Source organism: Odontomachus brunneus, unplaced genomic scaffold (genome assembly GCF_010583005.1).
Source record: "Odontomachus brunneus isolate Ranch 3 - 2012 unplaced genomic scaffold, Obru_v1 Obru_scaffold_264, whole genome shotgun sequence".
Classification (NCBI taxonomy): Eukaryota; Metazoa; Arthropoda; class Insecta; order Hymenoptera; family Formicidae; genus Odontomachus; species Odontomachus brunneus.
Window position 1 is genome coordinate 318,966 of NW_022639714.1, and position 16,380 is coordinate 335,345.

Sequence of the window (16,380 nt, forward strand, 5' to 3'; positions counted from 1 at the left end):
GTGTGAGTGTGTGTGCGCGGTTTCTCTTAAGCCCGAATCAGACTAGCGATTGACGATTGACAATTGATGCTTGGCGATTAGTGTTTAACTAATCAGAGTAATCCCAATCCACAATCAATAGTTACACTTTGCTTCGATTGGTTGAGAACCAATCGTCAATCGCCAATTATCAATCGGCAATCGTTGGTCTGATTCGAGCTTTATACTGTATACGCAATTGTAATTTGTGCAGCCTTATCGCCGTTCGCTGCGGAAAGAAAATTTAAATTGCCTACCTAACGCCAATATGCAAATTGGAAAAATTACTTTACAATTTTGTATTAGCTAGATGGCATGTGAATGCGTCTCGTCGATGCACACTGTACACGCGCGTGCTGTCTTATCCCAATTAGCGCCCACGTTGATTGTGTATATACCAAGAATCTAGCGACCGACTCTCTTCCACAATTTATCTACAATATACAAGTTCATCTATTTCGATTGACACGCGAATGCGGCAAGTCTCGCACATATCACGTGCATGCGTTCGTGAGTATTTCTGAACGGCTCGCGTAGACTGAGGTAGACGTAAAATATTAATTAAGTAGCCACTTCTGTCCCCCTTGCGATTACTCGACAAGTTTGTTGGCAAGAATTTACAGCGACCGGTGCGCAGTATATGAGAGAGTATACACGGATAACTGAGTCAAGGCGAACGGCCTAATTTTAAACCAAACACGTTACCGAGCCCGCCAGTATCGTCACAGCGCATTACGAGTGGGTCCCACGACTCTTGGAATATTCGTAGCTCTAAATTAAACGACGGTTTACGAAGGATGCGGCACGAATGTGTAAAGTAACAAAGTACTATGAAATTCTTTAATTTAAGTCTCTCATCTCTAATTAAAAATATGATTTAACAAGTGTACACACTACTACGCGAATGGTCAGCCGATGTCTTGAGAGTGTTGCGTTAGGAAGCGCGCACGCACGGCCGTTATGGAAATCAGCGGAATGTAGCAAGATCTTCCTGTCGAACGATTTTCGGATTTTGCGACACTTCGCTCGCTGCGCTCGCGAGAAATTTTCCCGGAACGACTTCCGTGATATTGTCAAATCACCATTTGTGTAAAGGGTATAACAATCTTCTTGAAACATCTTTTTTCGGTTTACGTAACATTTCCCTCTCGCGAAGACATCTTCCCTCGTGGCGATTACAGTATAATAACATATGTTACAATTCCCCGTAATTCTCATCTTATATATCAAATAGTTTTGTGGTGTGCGCTCTTGGGGAATTCGAAACCACTACTATACTCGCATGTAAATTGGGTCACGAGATTACGATTCGCTGCGGCGATGTGTGATACCCGGCTGACACCTGCTGGTTATTCGGCTTCCTATCACACTCTCGATTTACGATTGTAATCTGGGCGTTAGGACCGGGATGAGAGTCGAGGGGATTACAGATAAAACGATAAAAAAACGCGATCACTTTTTGATTTGCAGCCATGGATGCTTCAGGCACTCGGCTGCGGTAGCTCGCATGCTCGGGTTGAACTCGAGCATCGGTGTTAGGAACTCTGCGAACTCGCGCGCTTCGCTCGGCGTCCATTCGTACTTTTCTGTCAGCACTTCGTATAGACCCCACGGCTTCAACACGGTGATATGCTTTAGCTCTCCCTTTTTATTGAAATATATCTTCGAGTTCTTACCCGAGAGTGCGATACGTCTCGGTATTTCTCCCAACAACTCGATAATATGAGCCAAATGATCTTCATCTCTGAAATGTTAACGGGAATAGATTCGATACTTAAAATAGCGTCGCGGGAGAACGATTACACGCTCCGCAGACTGGGGCAAGCAGTAGCGAAAGCTGGTTTTGATTAATTCAAAGAAATTCGAGCAAATCAACCTAATGTACTATAAATAAAACAACAACGGAATAGACCTGATTGCTTTTTTACAAATTATTCAAAGTGTCCCTAAGTCGAATAAAAGCTGTGAGTAAATTTATCAAATTAAATCTCGTACTATGAATAAAACAACAAAGGAAAGAACTTTTTCTACAAATTATTCAGTGTCCCTAAGCTGAGTGATGGAAATTTGAAGCTGTTTATTGGATTTATGCTAAAGTTATAAATAAACTGATCAACTTAACCTATTCCTGTCTATTTCCTATACTCGACTTTTCGACCCTTGCGCCAGTCTACGCTAATTGTAATTACGAAGTGTAAATCTTCCAATCGTCACCTGCAGTAGTCCTTGCCACTGTGCGGTTCAAAAAGATAATCTCCAGTCGCCAATTCGAACGCCATGCAAGCGGTGGACCAGATATCCGCGGAAGTGTCATATCCGGATCCCAGCAGGACCTCCAACGACCTGTACTGACGAGTTTGGATGTCGTCTGTAAACTTTTTATGAACCCAGCACGCATTGCCGAGATCCGCTATCTTCACGTCGACCTCGCACTCCACTATTGCTGGATCTAACGGTGCCACGGATGCCCGTTTCAGTTGTTTGCTCTCCGGCGGATTTAAATTACGACCTGCAAGTGAGACAATGAATAATTCCGGTCGGACTGAGAGAAACAAACATAGCCGCGCGTCTTATCCTCCGACGGCGATCACTCTACCTTCGCTACATTCGTCGGTATCCTCGGGATCAGGTGGTAGTACACTTTCGCCGCAACTCTTCTCCACGTCGCAGAGAGTCACGTTCTCCATTTTCTCAGATTGCTCGGGCGACGGATTCTGTATCTTCTCGCCGTCTGCTAAGCCGTCCACTCCGTTCATATGTAAGGAGGGGGCGGACGGCTCCGAGATGTCGGGTGAACCCTTGCTTTCCGTATTGTCCTCTATGCTTTCCGTATTGAGGTCCTGATCCAAACTGTTCGTCTCAACTTCTCCGTTCTCTCTCGTGCTGTTCGCGAGTTTATTTTGTTCTTCTAACTCCTCGATTTGTTCCATCTGCTTCCTCAGGAGCTCGTTCTGACGCTTAGCCTTCTTTTTTAGCTTTTTCTTTTTGTTCTTGGACATTTTCGAATTTGGAGTGGGTTCCTGAAACTCCTTCGGCGCGGTGGATATCAAGGACACCGGTAATTTTGCTCCCATAGAATGCAGTTCCGTTGCTTCGCAAGCTAATTTTCGAATGTAAGTTTCGTCGACGCACACAAGAACATTTTCAGGTTTAATGTCTGTATGAATAATTTTACCTGCAAGGAAATTCGATGTATTACGTAATCGTAGATTTTCGCGTGTCGTAACATTCTGTGTGTTTATGCACATATTTCTATATATAAATTGCACATATAATGACTACTGAATTATGTATACATTATATACAGTGTTAAATGTTCTTTACAGCATTCTATTAAAACTGCTGCATCGAGACACAGAAATGGCTATAAGTACACATATAGTTTTACTACTACCAATAATTTAAACAATCGTCTTACATTTGTTATGAAGATAGTCGAGGCCTTCAAGGACCTGTCTGATGATGCGCCTAACATTATTTCTTGGAATTCCTCTGTAGTTAGACTTGATAATCAATTTAAGGAGATTATGTCCGAGCACTTCAAATACCATGCAAACATGCAGACCATTAATGCCGCTGATCTTGAAGTCATTGAGCAACTGGACGGTCTTATTGCGTTTAGGATCGGCGGGATCCGTGTCGCGCACATCTTTTAATAATTTAATTTCATCCAATGCAGTCTCAGTGAAATGGGATGCGGATTTCACGACTTTAAGCGCCACAAAGCGTTTATCCTGCAGAATATTTTCAAGACAGCCCGTATTTATAAGTGTAAAAGAGGATCATTGATGTATCATGAAGAAGTCGTACCTGTAAATCCCAACAGAGCCATACAGTGGAGAAGTGACCCCAGCCGAGCTTACGAGTGACATGATAGCGATTTAAAAAGAGATCTCCTATTTTCACGGGATGGTACCCGCCTTTACAATAGTCACTGCTGTCCTCCTGCTCCTCATCCTCACTGCTGAACACCTCGTCGTCATCCTCTATCGTCTCGTTGCTGGAACTATGACATTGTTCCAATCTACGACAAATGTATAAATCCCATCATAAATAGAAATAAGGAGATATAATCCACACAGAACATTCACAGTCAACATTTGACTCCCATGGACACATTTATCAACACTTGGGACTTTTAGTGTTGAATATATTTCAGCTGCCATAGTTGACAGTTTTGTTAAAGTAAAACTAGCTTTTGGAAAACTGAATATTGTACTAAAAATAAACTGTCACTTGTTATTGGTAGATTGAAAGCTTAGTTCTCAAACATGTAATTGCAACTTAATATTAATTGGTATCTTGACATCTTTGTAAGGAAAACATCGACTTGAGATTCTTCACCAAAGAATCGACAGATCAAAAGAAATACAGAACATACTGTGTGCATTATGTATCTCCATTAAATATACATAATATTACATTGATTAGAGGACAATAGTGAGAAAACAGAAAGATTATTCAAGATGAAATCAGGAGATTGTTCAAACAGAAAGCACAAATTATTCCTAACATGACTATTGGCAAGTCGATTCGCGAAATCGACGAGCTGTCAGTCGACGTTGAGGTGCAGCCAGAGCAGTTTCCTTCCCTTTGTTTAGCAACTACAACCACTGCTGAGTCTCTGATCTCAGCCGCGGAATTAAGTGGTTACACGACACACAAATTCGCTTCTTGACTTCTATTGTGCTTGACGTTATCACGCACACCCGTGAACCCGCGAGGTACCATGTGATCCCCGTGAACCGATGGGACGTGTGACGACGAGCGCGTAACGTGACACAGTAAGCACCGCGAGCACCGCGTAACTGTACGGTGCGCGGCGTAACGTGCAGGCCCGGGCACACCTCTGGCAACCGGTCGTCGCTCGCGGCTTTACCTGTTTCCGTTGTCGCTGGGATACGAGCGCTGCGCCGTGGCGCCGTCGGAGTAACCAGCGGCGGCGGCCGTCACCTGGCCGCGCGGCCCTTTGGAGAACTGCGCGTCCTGCTCGCTCTGAGGATTGGCCTTGCCTTTGCGCTTACTGGGCTTGTGCCGTTTCTTCTTCGCTTGGATCGCCAGCACCCGCCTGTTCACGTCCGTCTTGGCGCTCATCGCGAGTAACTGGCCCCCGCGCCGAACCTAAACCGCACGGGCCCCTACGCGCTGCTACCGTTCGCCCGCTACTACCCCTTTACCCTACGCACGCACGCACGCTCGCTCACACACACGGCCTACACTTCCGCCCGTTCCGGCCGCTCCTCCGCGGTGTTCCTCGCCCCCTCGCGCGCACCGATATAACGCGGTTACACTCGTGTGCCCGATTGCGACGCGACGCGATTCGACTCGATGCAGCTTAGTTCGTGCCGTCCTCGTCTCGTAGCCTCGCGCGCGGCTGCTGCGAGCGGAGATCGCGCTTCTCTCTCTCTCTTCCCCCTCTCTCACTCAATCTTGGTCTCTCTGTCCTTATCTTTCTCTATTTTACTATTATCATTACTGCATCTCTCGTATCGCGCGCTCCGCTCGGCGATTGTTTAAGTATGGCCGTCGTTGTACGTCCGTTCCTGTTTGTTCCCGTGGCGTTCTCCTCGTCGAGCAGGTGTCGTCGTGCCTCCTCACCGTCGCAGGTTGCCGACACCGCACAGAATTGCGACTCTCGCGCACCGTTGTACTTCGCCGTCGTTATCGGCGCTACCGCCGCCTCACCACCATTGCCGCGCGCGACAGCTCGTCCTCTCGCCCGGCGTTGTATTGTTGCGCCTCGCACGCGAATGCTTCTCTCTCGCCGCGCTGTAGGATTTGCCACTTCGCTGTGTGATCTCTCTGATCGGAGAGAGAATCCACCGATTCTCGAGCTGCGCGTCCGTCGATCGGTGCACGCTCCTTTCCGCGCCGTGGCAGTAGACGAGCCTCGAGTGCGGAGGATCTTGGATAAATTTCTGTTACTCTTGTTTATTTGTTAATATATAGGGATAGCGCGCCAGTGACGTATCATGTTGCTTTACCACAGTGGATTTTCCGTTTAGTAGGACACGATGGCGTTACTCACTTTAACGTATGTGCCGTCACGGCGATTTCGAATTCAGATCGAGCACGCACGGTTTTGTCACTGTTCAAGATGCCGTCGTTTGGCGAAATTCGGAAACTCCGTTTAATCACGCGAGATTAAACGTCAGGTTGAAAGAACGAGTTAGTACCAGTTAATATCATCGATAAATTTAATACGTCACATTAAATTGTCGATAAACATTTTGGATTTCTTTTTAATCAACAATCATGATGCACGAATACCTAGACTTGATCTGTTCGATCCGGTAGTAACCAACTTCAGATACCTACTCGGGCAAAACAGCGCACGGAAGTACAATTTTTTCTCAACTGCGCAGGTCGGACGCGCAGCTGTCTACGTGCTCGGACCAATGGCACGTCTACGTAAACTAAGTATTTCGCTTGTGGCAGTTTTTAATCGGGAAAGATGACGGTTTTTCATTTCTTCTTCGCTCTACTTTACAGCACTGGGACCGTTATTCCCTATTTACAGTTATGTATACAATTGCGTCGTGCAAAAGGGTAAATGGGATACATAAAAATTAATTAGACCAACGTATCACACTCTTGACTGTGTTTAAATAACGTATATGGCAAAACAAGTTTTAATACCTCTGTCATTTTTTTAGTTTGCAATACGATTAGTATAACAATGTTGGGAAAGAGAAGGAGACACGCTGAATAAGGCTCCCTCTCAGTCTCAAGGAATCAGAAATATATCTTTAGTCTATCTCATTTCGAAGACATCTCTTATCATTATAACATTAGTATACAAAGTGACATTCCTGCCGGGCTTAACTACTCAATCATATAATTTACAATGCAGCGTTCAGGTTCAGTTTTAGTATTAGCAGAGTTTGTGCTACAGACTTCCACATACTAGACCATTGACCACAGAACTCTTGAGATGTGATGTAAGGTGCACGTAGTAGTAGTAATAGTAGTAGTAAAGATGACTGCAGCCATATCTCAGGGAAGCAAAGCAGTTATTCAATGTAATCACAGATAAGTTTACATTTTGATTATTTTCGTCACTGATACTACAAAATAAAGTCCATTGCTCTTATGTAAGCAACTTTTTTCTATTTTATCAATGTTTGAAACACTCACGTTTTGAAGTGTGACACCCTGTATATCGTGGTTATTTCTTGCCTTCCCAAAATACGGCGCTACTTTCTGACATTGAACTAGTTTGGAGATGAGACATATAAAGATGGGAATAAACCTTTCAAATAGATGTTTGTAATTCTTATACTCGGGTATTCTGTCATTACCTCACTAAAATAGAGTAGTATGCACAAGGGAATCTTAGATTTATATCGCATATTTGTTGTAAATAATTTACTATATACAGGGTGTCCGACGATAAATGTTCCATACTTCGTATATAAATTAGGTAAATCTGAACAAAAAGTTCCTCTGCGATTTTGCAAACAATCGCGTAAAATGCCGAGTTATTGATTAAAGAAGATTGGTGCATTATTGCGCGCGATCGCTCGTCTTCCTTCAATGGTTGCGTTCCGATGTATGAAAAATATACAGGATATCCCATATCACCTTCACAATCTCTCGTGAGGTCGTAGAGCTGATGATATGAACACAAAAGTCCTATATCGTTTTGCGATATTCACAATAATAGTCGAAAAATTAATTGCGAAAGATTGAGGAAAAACACGCTGAATGATGGAAGAGGAGTGCTCAAGCCGCAGCGCGAACCCAGTAATATAGTACGCGGATATCGGTACACGATGATTGGAAATACAACACACCACTGCCTATGTTTATATCGCTACATTCCTACATATCACCTCAGTGCGGTGCGGCAAGACGTAGGATCGCAGCGATATAAGCACAGACAGTGGCGCGTTGATCTACCACTCGCTGCACGTTGACATCCGCCTACTATATTATTGAATCGCGAGCCGCTCCTTCCTCAACCATTCAGCGTGCGTTTCTCCTTAGTCTTTTATAATTTCTTGGTTATTATTGAGAATATTGCAAAACGGTATGGAACTTTTGTGTTCATCTCAATCCGCTCTACGTCCTCACGAAAGATTGTGAAGATGATCTGGGACACCCTGTATAGTGTATTTAACATGAATTATAGGTTTTTAGTACTGACAGTGAATATTAGAATACAGTCAATAACTGAAAATCGACGTCAATCGACGTAGTTATTTGCAAAATAGTATAGGATTTTTTGTTCAATTTGAACAGTCGCTATCACAGCTCATCTACTATATCGTGCGTGATTATTTACCAATCTTCTTTAACTAATCAAAATTTTGTAATTTTTGCAAAATGGTAGAGTTTGTTTGGCCTAATATACACATGCACAAGAGTTTTATATGTTATCATCAGACACCTTGTACGATCAAGTAACACGCCAAATGATATCAGTATCAGATCTTATTAAGATTCTCAAGTATCGCTGTCAGTGGTCTAGTACAGTGTATGAAAGTCTGCAAGTCTGTTTGTGTCTGAGTTTGTGCTTATTGTTAAGTGTTTAGATTCGCGGGAGCTTCGCTGTTCGGCGTTCTGTTCGTGTATATGCCAAAATGATTCAACCGACGCCATCGTAAATCCTCTGGATCTGGTGTCGGTGGGGCGGTGACGCACTCGAGGCTCAACTGTAGCGCTTTTCTCAGTTCGTCATCCTCGTCTGCTTCGTCCACTGAGTTCGTTAAATGCGTCAATGTCTTTCCATCGGTGAGGTCCAACCTTAACTTTAGAGTCTTGTCTGTGTCGTTCCTGGAATCCTGCAAGCTCAATTCCAGAGCCCTTGCTAACTGCATATTATCGTCCTCGTCGTCCTCGTCTGTCACTTCTTCTTCCTCCTCTTCTCCTAAACCCTCGACTCTTACAGGTATTATTCTTTCACGAGGTTTATCCGTGGGTACCTCGGTTGGGTGCGAAAACAACGAGCTTCTGGTCGCGCAGGACGACTGTGGAATCTCGATTTCGCTCATCGCAAGCGCAGCTTTCATAATGTCATCTTCTGCCTTGGTACCTAAGCGATAACCTTTGGGTGTGATCTTTGAATCTTCCTTTTCGTTACTTCTTTGCGTCGTCACAACTACGGGATTTTTCAAGAGAACATCTTCAGCAGGGCATTGTGGAAATGTACCATTAACGATAAAGATAGAGTAACCTACACGAAAAAAACGTGTTTGACGATTAACGCAATGTTTTTATCGTGGTCACACATTTGCTTCCTGTTTTGTGCTTACCTTCTTGAATCAATTGAGCTAGATACATTGCAAGATAAGTATTTGATATAAGTTGTGGACCACTGAGCATTGAATTTAGATTAAACCACTGGTTTCCGAGTTTTCGTATTGTAAACCAGTGTCCTCTATAATTACAGATATATGCTTTCATCCGCCTGAAAATTAAACAAATTTATATTCATTTCAACAAAAGCATTTATATTCATTTTTTACAAAAGCATGATAAGCAAAGCTATTTTGAAGTATGTGAACATGATTGGATGTATAAACATGTTTGTTTAATGTAATGCTCAACTTACACATGATTCTTATTACATTATTACTATAATTATTCTACAGAATATGAAATCTTTAAAGAGAATGCTTTGTTGCAAGTGCAATAGAACAAAGTGTTTGAAAACAACTCAAATAGTCACTGATCAAAAAGAATTAACAAATAACCTACGAAGGATCATGCTGTGCCAGTAAAGCTGTCGGTTCCGTGCTGTTATATGGAATCAGTTCTAAACCCCAAACTTTCAAAGCACTGCTAATAACTTGAACTGAAAAGTATCCACTGTCGTCCATGTTTCCCGATGGTTGCTAAACATAAGAAGCATTTTGCTGTTGTTATAAACATATCTGAATAATTATGAAGGAAAACTGTTTCTCTACAAGAATATCAATAAGTAAATATTACAAGTAAACCTACATGTCATAATATAATGTAGTTTATATATAATATATATGTATATATATATATTTACATGTTAACTACACATAAAATATATATTTATATATAATATTCTTGTGTATAAATTATCCTATATAATTGTGACCATATAATATGCTGCATAATTTTGTAATAATTTAATCATTTTCCTAACAAAATTCCAACTTTCATATTTATAGTAGTATAAGCATTGATATGTGTCAAACTTTATTAGATTCAATAGTGACTTGTTTCCTTCATAATTATTCATATCAGCTTGGCTCTTGGCTAAGATAATAACAAGACTAAATGTTTTCTGAACGTCTATGTCAAGAAAATATCAAGGAAAAAAAGCAATGTATTCAGCGTAAGTTGAATTAGATTGTGGTGCACATGGTGTTTCGATCATTTATCGCAATATATATACGTGACATTCGAAAGCTCTATTTGTGAGACTGTGTTTACCTCCAAGAAGAGCCTGTAATCCTCACTGTCTACACCCGACTCGGCCATCCTGATTCTCTCCTCCTCGTCCATCTGGTGTCCGAAACTCGCCAGATCTACAGCGTTAAAATACGGGCCTTGTAGAAGCGCATTTAAGCAATGTTGGGCGCATAGGTATCCCTCTTGCTGCAAAACATCGACGAGGTGTTTGGCGCGATCCCACTTTCCACGGAGAATCTGTCGAATTGCCGTGGCGGAATTGCACTTACCTTCTCGTGAAATATACTCTCCATTTCACAATCCGCTGAACGGCACGGCTTACGCAGGGTACGCGCACATCAGGTGCGCAATTCTAACCGTGTCGTTTCTCCGCCTATTTCAGCCGTTTCGCTACACAAACGTCACCCGTAAAAATATTTTTTTCATTATAACCATAAACAAGTAACAATTGTGTCACGCTCACGGGATCGTGAAAATACAGATGTAACTGTACTTACGTTAATATTGTGCGTACACATGAACGCGACAACTTTCAAAGTCGTAATTCGCATGGCGTCTAATCAAAAAAGATCTCTTCTTACTAAACTAGATTCCACTTTTATAGTGAAATGAGTATAATTGAACGTTGAAAGGAATAGGAACGAAGTTCTAGCGCAGGAGCTGTGTATTTTTGACGCGTATTTAAGCGCAAAGTACGACCTTTTTATTCCAAATTTTGTTTTTCTTATATGAGCGTTTCATATAAAGTTGTTTTAATTTGAGAATCAGAAAAGCGTGCTTAGCATTCGAATCAGTTTTAGGAAGTTCTTCGAAAAAAAACAGCGATTGTTTTATTCTCGAAAAATGTCATACAATAATTCAATAAAAAGCTATAGTATACGTGACATGAATTATAGCTTTTTATAGAGATATCGTATGCGATATTTTTCGAGAATATGACAAGTCATATATCTGTATAGGCGCGTTCAGCGGAAAAAGCGCTCAGTGAGCAATCAGCGATTATTGGTTCTTACTATTAGATTCCTAAATTTAGACCAATTATATTGACAAATTGCTCAACTGTTGTGCAACTGTTGAGTTCGCTGAACACATCCTGTCAGACTAGAATGAGGATTGCATTCGGTCTAATGAAGTAAAGCAGAACCAAATTTTAGATTATCTGATTAGACTTTCTTCTTCTTCTCTATATTTTACTTGACTTGCAGACTTTCTCAAATAGCCCTTTCTGCCAAGATACCGAAGTACAAGTTCAAAAAAATATTAGATCCGAACTTGTTCAGATACGTCTAGACGTAATGGCGAATGGAGGATTCACACCGCGTCTGATGTCCGACGAACGACGTCCGATATCCAATAGGAGAACAGCTTTCCAATGGAGAATTGAATTCTCTATTAGAAAGCTGTTCTCCTATTGGATATCGGATATCGTATGTCGGACATCAGAAGCGGTGTGAATTTTGCATAAGTCCCGATCTATAATAGGTATAGTAAGCTTTAAGCTTTAAAAAATTGACTAATCATAGTCAAATTATAGAAGAATAATTTATTGTAATTGGTCAGTTTCTTATGGCTTAAAGCTTACTACACCTATTGTAGCACTAAAAGAGCTGCGGAATAGAGAGTGCATCATAGAAGCAACCAATCAGCGCATAGCGACAACCAATCAGCAAAGAGCAGCATAGCGCTGATTAGTTGCTTCAATGACATATTCTCTATTCCGCATCTCTTTTACGCACCGTGTAATTTCACCCTTATGCTAGATTCACACTGGATGCGATTAGCAATGAACGATATTCAATGAGAGCTCTTATTTCTTTTTAAAGCAATACTCTCATTGAACATCGCTAATCGCGTTCATGTTTATATTACGTATGCTATAGTTTCTCACTAAATATCGTGTGCAATATATTTTCGAGAATCAGGGGTCCAAAATTCTTTTGCGTAGATATAGTTATATAGTTATAAAATAACTGCGTAATAAAAATTACGTATACATACGTAAAAATGTTAAAAATATGGGCTCAGGAGGCTTCAGAAACAGAACGTCTCAATTGTATTGTGAACCGGCTTTTAAAGCGCCAATGCGTTGCCTGCGTTCGGTGGCTACCCGTGTGTGTGTGTGTGTGTGTGTGTATGCGAACGCTGAATGTTGACATTCAACATGGCGGCATGTCGTCAGTGCTGTGCTGTGTCGTGGTGAGTCTTGAAAAATTTTCTAACTGCCGTACAATTGCGAGCCTTGTGTAAGAAAGCGCGTCACCTGGAGCGACGCGATCCCGTGCCGACAAACGTGCAAACGTCGGACGGATTTGGCGGCGCGGACGCGCGGAATAACACGCTGCTTCGCGCGACGAGATAAGAGGCGGCCCGCGACCTCATAAAAAAATCAGAACCTCGTACCCGCGGCGAGCGCACATGATAATACGACTTGACCGTTGCTCCTCCGGCCAAAACGCGAGAGCTCCTCGAAATGATCCGTCCGCGGTCCTCGTCCGCGCGCTACCCACCATTATCGAGTCCGTCGCGCGTATCAGCGCGACCGCCGCAACCCCTTTTTCGAATTCCCCGAACACTTGGCGTAACCGGATCCGGTAATAATCTGCGATAGCGCCCCACAGGGTGAGAATCGGCAGAGATCGCAGCGCGACTCTCTGAGACTCGTGATCATGATTCACGATCGTGTCCGCACAATGTCGCGGCAACGTGGAATGTCGCGTTACACGGAATTCTCAGCAATCATGTGGCCGATGCGTAACGATATAAAACAGTACGTTTCGCAGCACCGAGTTAATGTCGCATTGTCAGATAATTGGAAAGGAGCGCGCTCCTTGCGCTGTAGAGCACTATAGATAAGCGCGCAATTGTTTTGCTTTAGTTACTTTGAAAACCCCTCAAAGGAAAAAGAAACATTCTTTGCCGTTTTTTTGCAGAGATAATGTAACCTATGTGCATATGTAATATATGCAGTCGTTTATATTTACGGTCCGTGCGCAACGATTGAATTCTTTATGATTTTAGATTAGTATTTTTCAACAAGACTGTTGTGTATATTATGTTGTGTATAGGGTCTTTATGTTTATTTTATTTTTTGTTTCTTTTTTTGCAGTTGACACAATTACACTACTATATATAATACTATAGGCAACAAAAGTTGTTAAGTTAATTTCTATAAACATCTTTCAGAATAAAATAAGGAATAAAGTCTCTTGTCTTTATTTTCAGTTTTATATCATTTATATTATGAGAGACATTGTGTTACTTAAGGATAACATTGTGTATTTTATATATTTTAGTATTTTAATAAGAAAAATCACAATTATTGTTACATGACAAATTAAAAAATAAGATATATTTTGTGGATAAAACTTTAATTTCTTCAATTGTCTCTTTTTCTTTTTGCAGCTTGTGTAATTGTTAGTTTAGGACACTTCTGAAACCAAGGCTCACTGTAAATTCCACATTTAAAAGCTGAAGAAGGAAACGCTACTATAGAAATATCGGAAGAACACAATCACACTCAGCACGCATTGAAGACATCTGAGGATTTTCAAGTCAACATTTATCCTTTAAATCTCCTATGTTTTTGATTTACTCCTTTTATAAAGGATGACTGATGTTTAAGAAGAACACAGTTATTCTAATGCACGCTAAATTGAATATTTATCAAACAGTTGTTATAATCAAGCATATACGTATGGAAAGTATCGACAGTATATGGTGTGCTAAGATTTTGTACTTGTATTAATTCATAAATCAGCATTAATCGCATCGTTCATTTGTATATTGTGTACACAACAAGCCTTGTGAGCAAGAGATAGGTGAGCCAATACAGTGACCGTGATTGTGATTGCGGCTGAGATTGTGCTGCTCCGCTTGGTTGATAGAACATCCGTATCTGCGTTCAAGGAGTGCCAAGTTCGCGTCGAGCTACCGCGGTACTCTCCGATAAAATAATTCACGATACGTGTTGAGAAATACTTTGAAGAGACCTCACTTCCATTTCCTGGTTATGAAGAAGCCTGCATTTCTGCGGCATTTCAAAGAGCCACTCTTCCTCTTCATTAAGTTCTTGTAACATTATAATAGTGAACAAAGACATAAGGTACCAAGAACCGTTCTGTGATATCTATGTTAACACTTAAATAATTGAAAAGACTAAAAATTTCTAAATATAAGTATATATATAAATATATATATATATATATATATATATATATTGTGGTGAAACAGAAGTGTGAACATAAAAGGGAATTAAGTAATTCTTTTGAAAGAAGATCTAAATTATACGTAAATATTACACACACACACATAACATACACACACATACAAGCACTGCGCAAATTGAGAAGACAATGTCCAGCAATCCTCAGTGGAAAACGTTCCAGCCGCCAATCATGAACTCTGACCCAGCAATACTTGACTATAAGTCCATGGCTATACCAAGTCCTAAAGCCATGACGGGATCTCATCAACCCACAACTAACAACTACCGAAATGGTACCAACTACAGTGGTGATCACTATATGGGTTCACCTCCCGGATGTGGCAAAAATTCTACTACTACTACTACTACTACTAACTATGGAAATTATCCTGGTGCACAAACATCACCACGCAATGGCGCGACAAGATTTCCGTTCGAATTCACCAGCATGGAAACGAACGCTGGTTACACTGGTGAACCTGCAGCTAATAATCCTTCCTACCAAGATCAGTCTGCGAATCAAGGGACACGAGAAACGGGAATAATCGAGAAATTGTTGGTGAGTGGTTGACACATCGTATTTTACTGTTTTCTCCGAAATCAATACAAATGACTAATTTTCACACGACTTCATCTTTTGTTCAACAGCATTCTTATGGGTTCATACAATGCTGTGAAAGACAGGCAAGACTGTTTTTTCATTTTAGCCAATTTAGTGGTAACATAGAGCATTTGAAGATTGGAGATCCGGTGGAATTTGAAATGACTTACGATAGGCGAACAGGCAAGCCCATTGCTAGCACTGTTAGCAAGATCGCTCCAGTGGTTAGTAGAAAAGTAATAATAGCACATGTAGTAAATAAGGCAAAAGCACGAATGCTTGAATACTAATAACACCGGCAGCTAACTCTTAATATTTTTGTTGTTTTGATTTTTAAATATAAATATCTAAACTTTCAACATAGAATATATGTTCAATATATATATGTATATTTTCTATATTCAAAATTTAAATATTTGTATTTAAAGATAAAAATGCCAGAGTTTAGATGTGCTAGACTTAGGTACCAGTATTATTAGTGTCCAAATATTGGACTTTTACATTATGTCTCCAGAAATATTAATAGGTATATAAGTAAACACATGTATATTATTTTCTTTCAGGCATTAGGTGATCAACGGTGCATCGGTAATGTAACAACAGAGTTACAAGCAAGTGGTGACTCACAAGGACGCATCAGTTATGAAAATCGAGGAGAATGCTTTTTTCTGCCATATACCAAAGATGATGTCGAAGGGAACGTCACTTTGCGTGCTGGTGATAAAGTGTCATTTCAAATTGCTACCAATCAACGGTACGAATTACATCAGTTGGCAGTTTTTAATATGAAGTTGTCAACTATATTGCTAATATTGTATGCTAATATATATGTTAATGCAAATTTTAGAGGAAACTTGGGTGCGTGTCACGTAAGGCTGGAGAACCCAGTACATCCAGTTCGTTATCGTGGAGTGGTGTGCTCAATGAAAGAGAATTTTGGTTTTATTGAGCGTGCGGATGTAGTTAAGGAGATATTCTTCCACTTTAGTGAAGCCAAGTCAATGAAAGAAGAACTCAGGCTAGGAGACGATGTGGAATTTATAATACAGACACGCAATGTAAGTGACAAGATCGTGAGTCTTTTGAACAAAAAAAAGAAAAAAACAAAAAAAAAATATATATATATATATATATATATATATATATATATATATATAATATAGTA

The 16,380-nt window shown here is 40.8% G+C and overlaps 3 protein-coding genes across 7 annotated transcripts in view; 1 reads left to right on the forward strand and 2 right to left on the reverse strand.

Moving 5' to 3' along the window:
- Positions 1–844: 844 nt before the first annotated feature.
- On the reverse strand, positions 845–6,040 carry LOC116852981 (SRSF protein kinase 3). Of its 2 annotated transcripts, none has more exons than XM_032833797.1 (6): positions 4,898–6,040; positions 3,829–4,024; positions 3,437–3,752; positions 2,615–3,193; positions 2,233–2,527; positions 845–1,762 (listed from the first exon to the last, which is right to left on the reverse strand). In XM_032833797.1, the coding sequence occupies exons 1-6, from the start codon at positions 5,110–5,112 to the stop codon at positions 1,471–1,473; spliced, it is 1,893 nt and encodes a 630-aa protein (XP_032689688.1). In that variant the 5' UTR covers positions 5,113–6,040; the 3' UTR covers positions 845–1,470. The 2 variants fall into 2 exon arrangements, with proteins under 2 accessions (XP_032689688.1, XP_032689686.1); XM_032833795.1 differs by having other exon boundaries at positions 3,829–4,042.
- A 577-nt stretch (positions 6,041–6,617) lies between these two features.
- On the reverse strand, positions 6,618–11,056 carry LOC116852982 (ataxin-3-like). 4 transcript variants are annotated; one of them, XM_032833798.1, is made up of 6 exons: positions 10,908–11,056; positions 10,680–10,800; positions 10,432–10,596; positions 9,721–9,857; positions 9,276–9,430; positions 8,544–9,196 (listed from the first exon to the last, which is right to left on the reverse strand). In XM_032833798.1, the coding sequence occupies exons 2-6, from the start codon at positions 10,701–10,703 to the stop codon at positions 8,544–8,546; spliced, it is 1,134 nt and encodes a 377-aa protein (XP_032689689.1). In that variant the 5' UTR covers positions 10,704–10,800; positions 10,908–11,056. The 4 variants fall into 4 exon arrangements, with proteins under 4 accessions (XP_032689692.1, XP_032689691.1, XP_032689690.1 ...); XM_032833801.1 differs by lacking the exon at positions 10,908–11,056 and having other exon boundaries at positions 6,618–9,196; positions 10,432–10,526; positions 10,680–10,901; XM_032833800.1 differs by lacking the exon at positions 10,908–11,056 and having other exon boundaries at positions 6,618–9,121; positions 10,680–10,901.
- A 1,474-nt stretch (positions 11,057–12,530) lies between these two features.
- LOC116852984 (cold shock domain-containing protein E1) overlaps positions 12,531–16,380 on the forward strand; it is an 8,199-nt gene continuing 4,349 nt past the window's right edge. Inside the window, exons 1-5 of the mRNA XM_032833805.1 lie at positions 12,531–12,606; positions 13,813–15,173; positions 15,263–15,439; positions 15,779–15,969; positions 16,063–16,339. Of these exons, the coding sequence (XP_032689696.1) occupies positions 14,763–15,173; positions 15,263–15,439; positions 15,779–15,969; positions 16,063–16,339 (1,056 nt within the window). The 5' untranslated portion in view covers positions 12,531–12,606; positions 13,813–14,762. The remainder of the gene's footprint in view (positions 12,607–13,812; positions 15,174–15,262; positions 15,440–15,778; positions 15,970–16,062; positions 16,340–16,380) is intronic.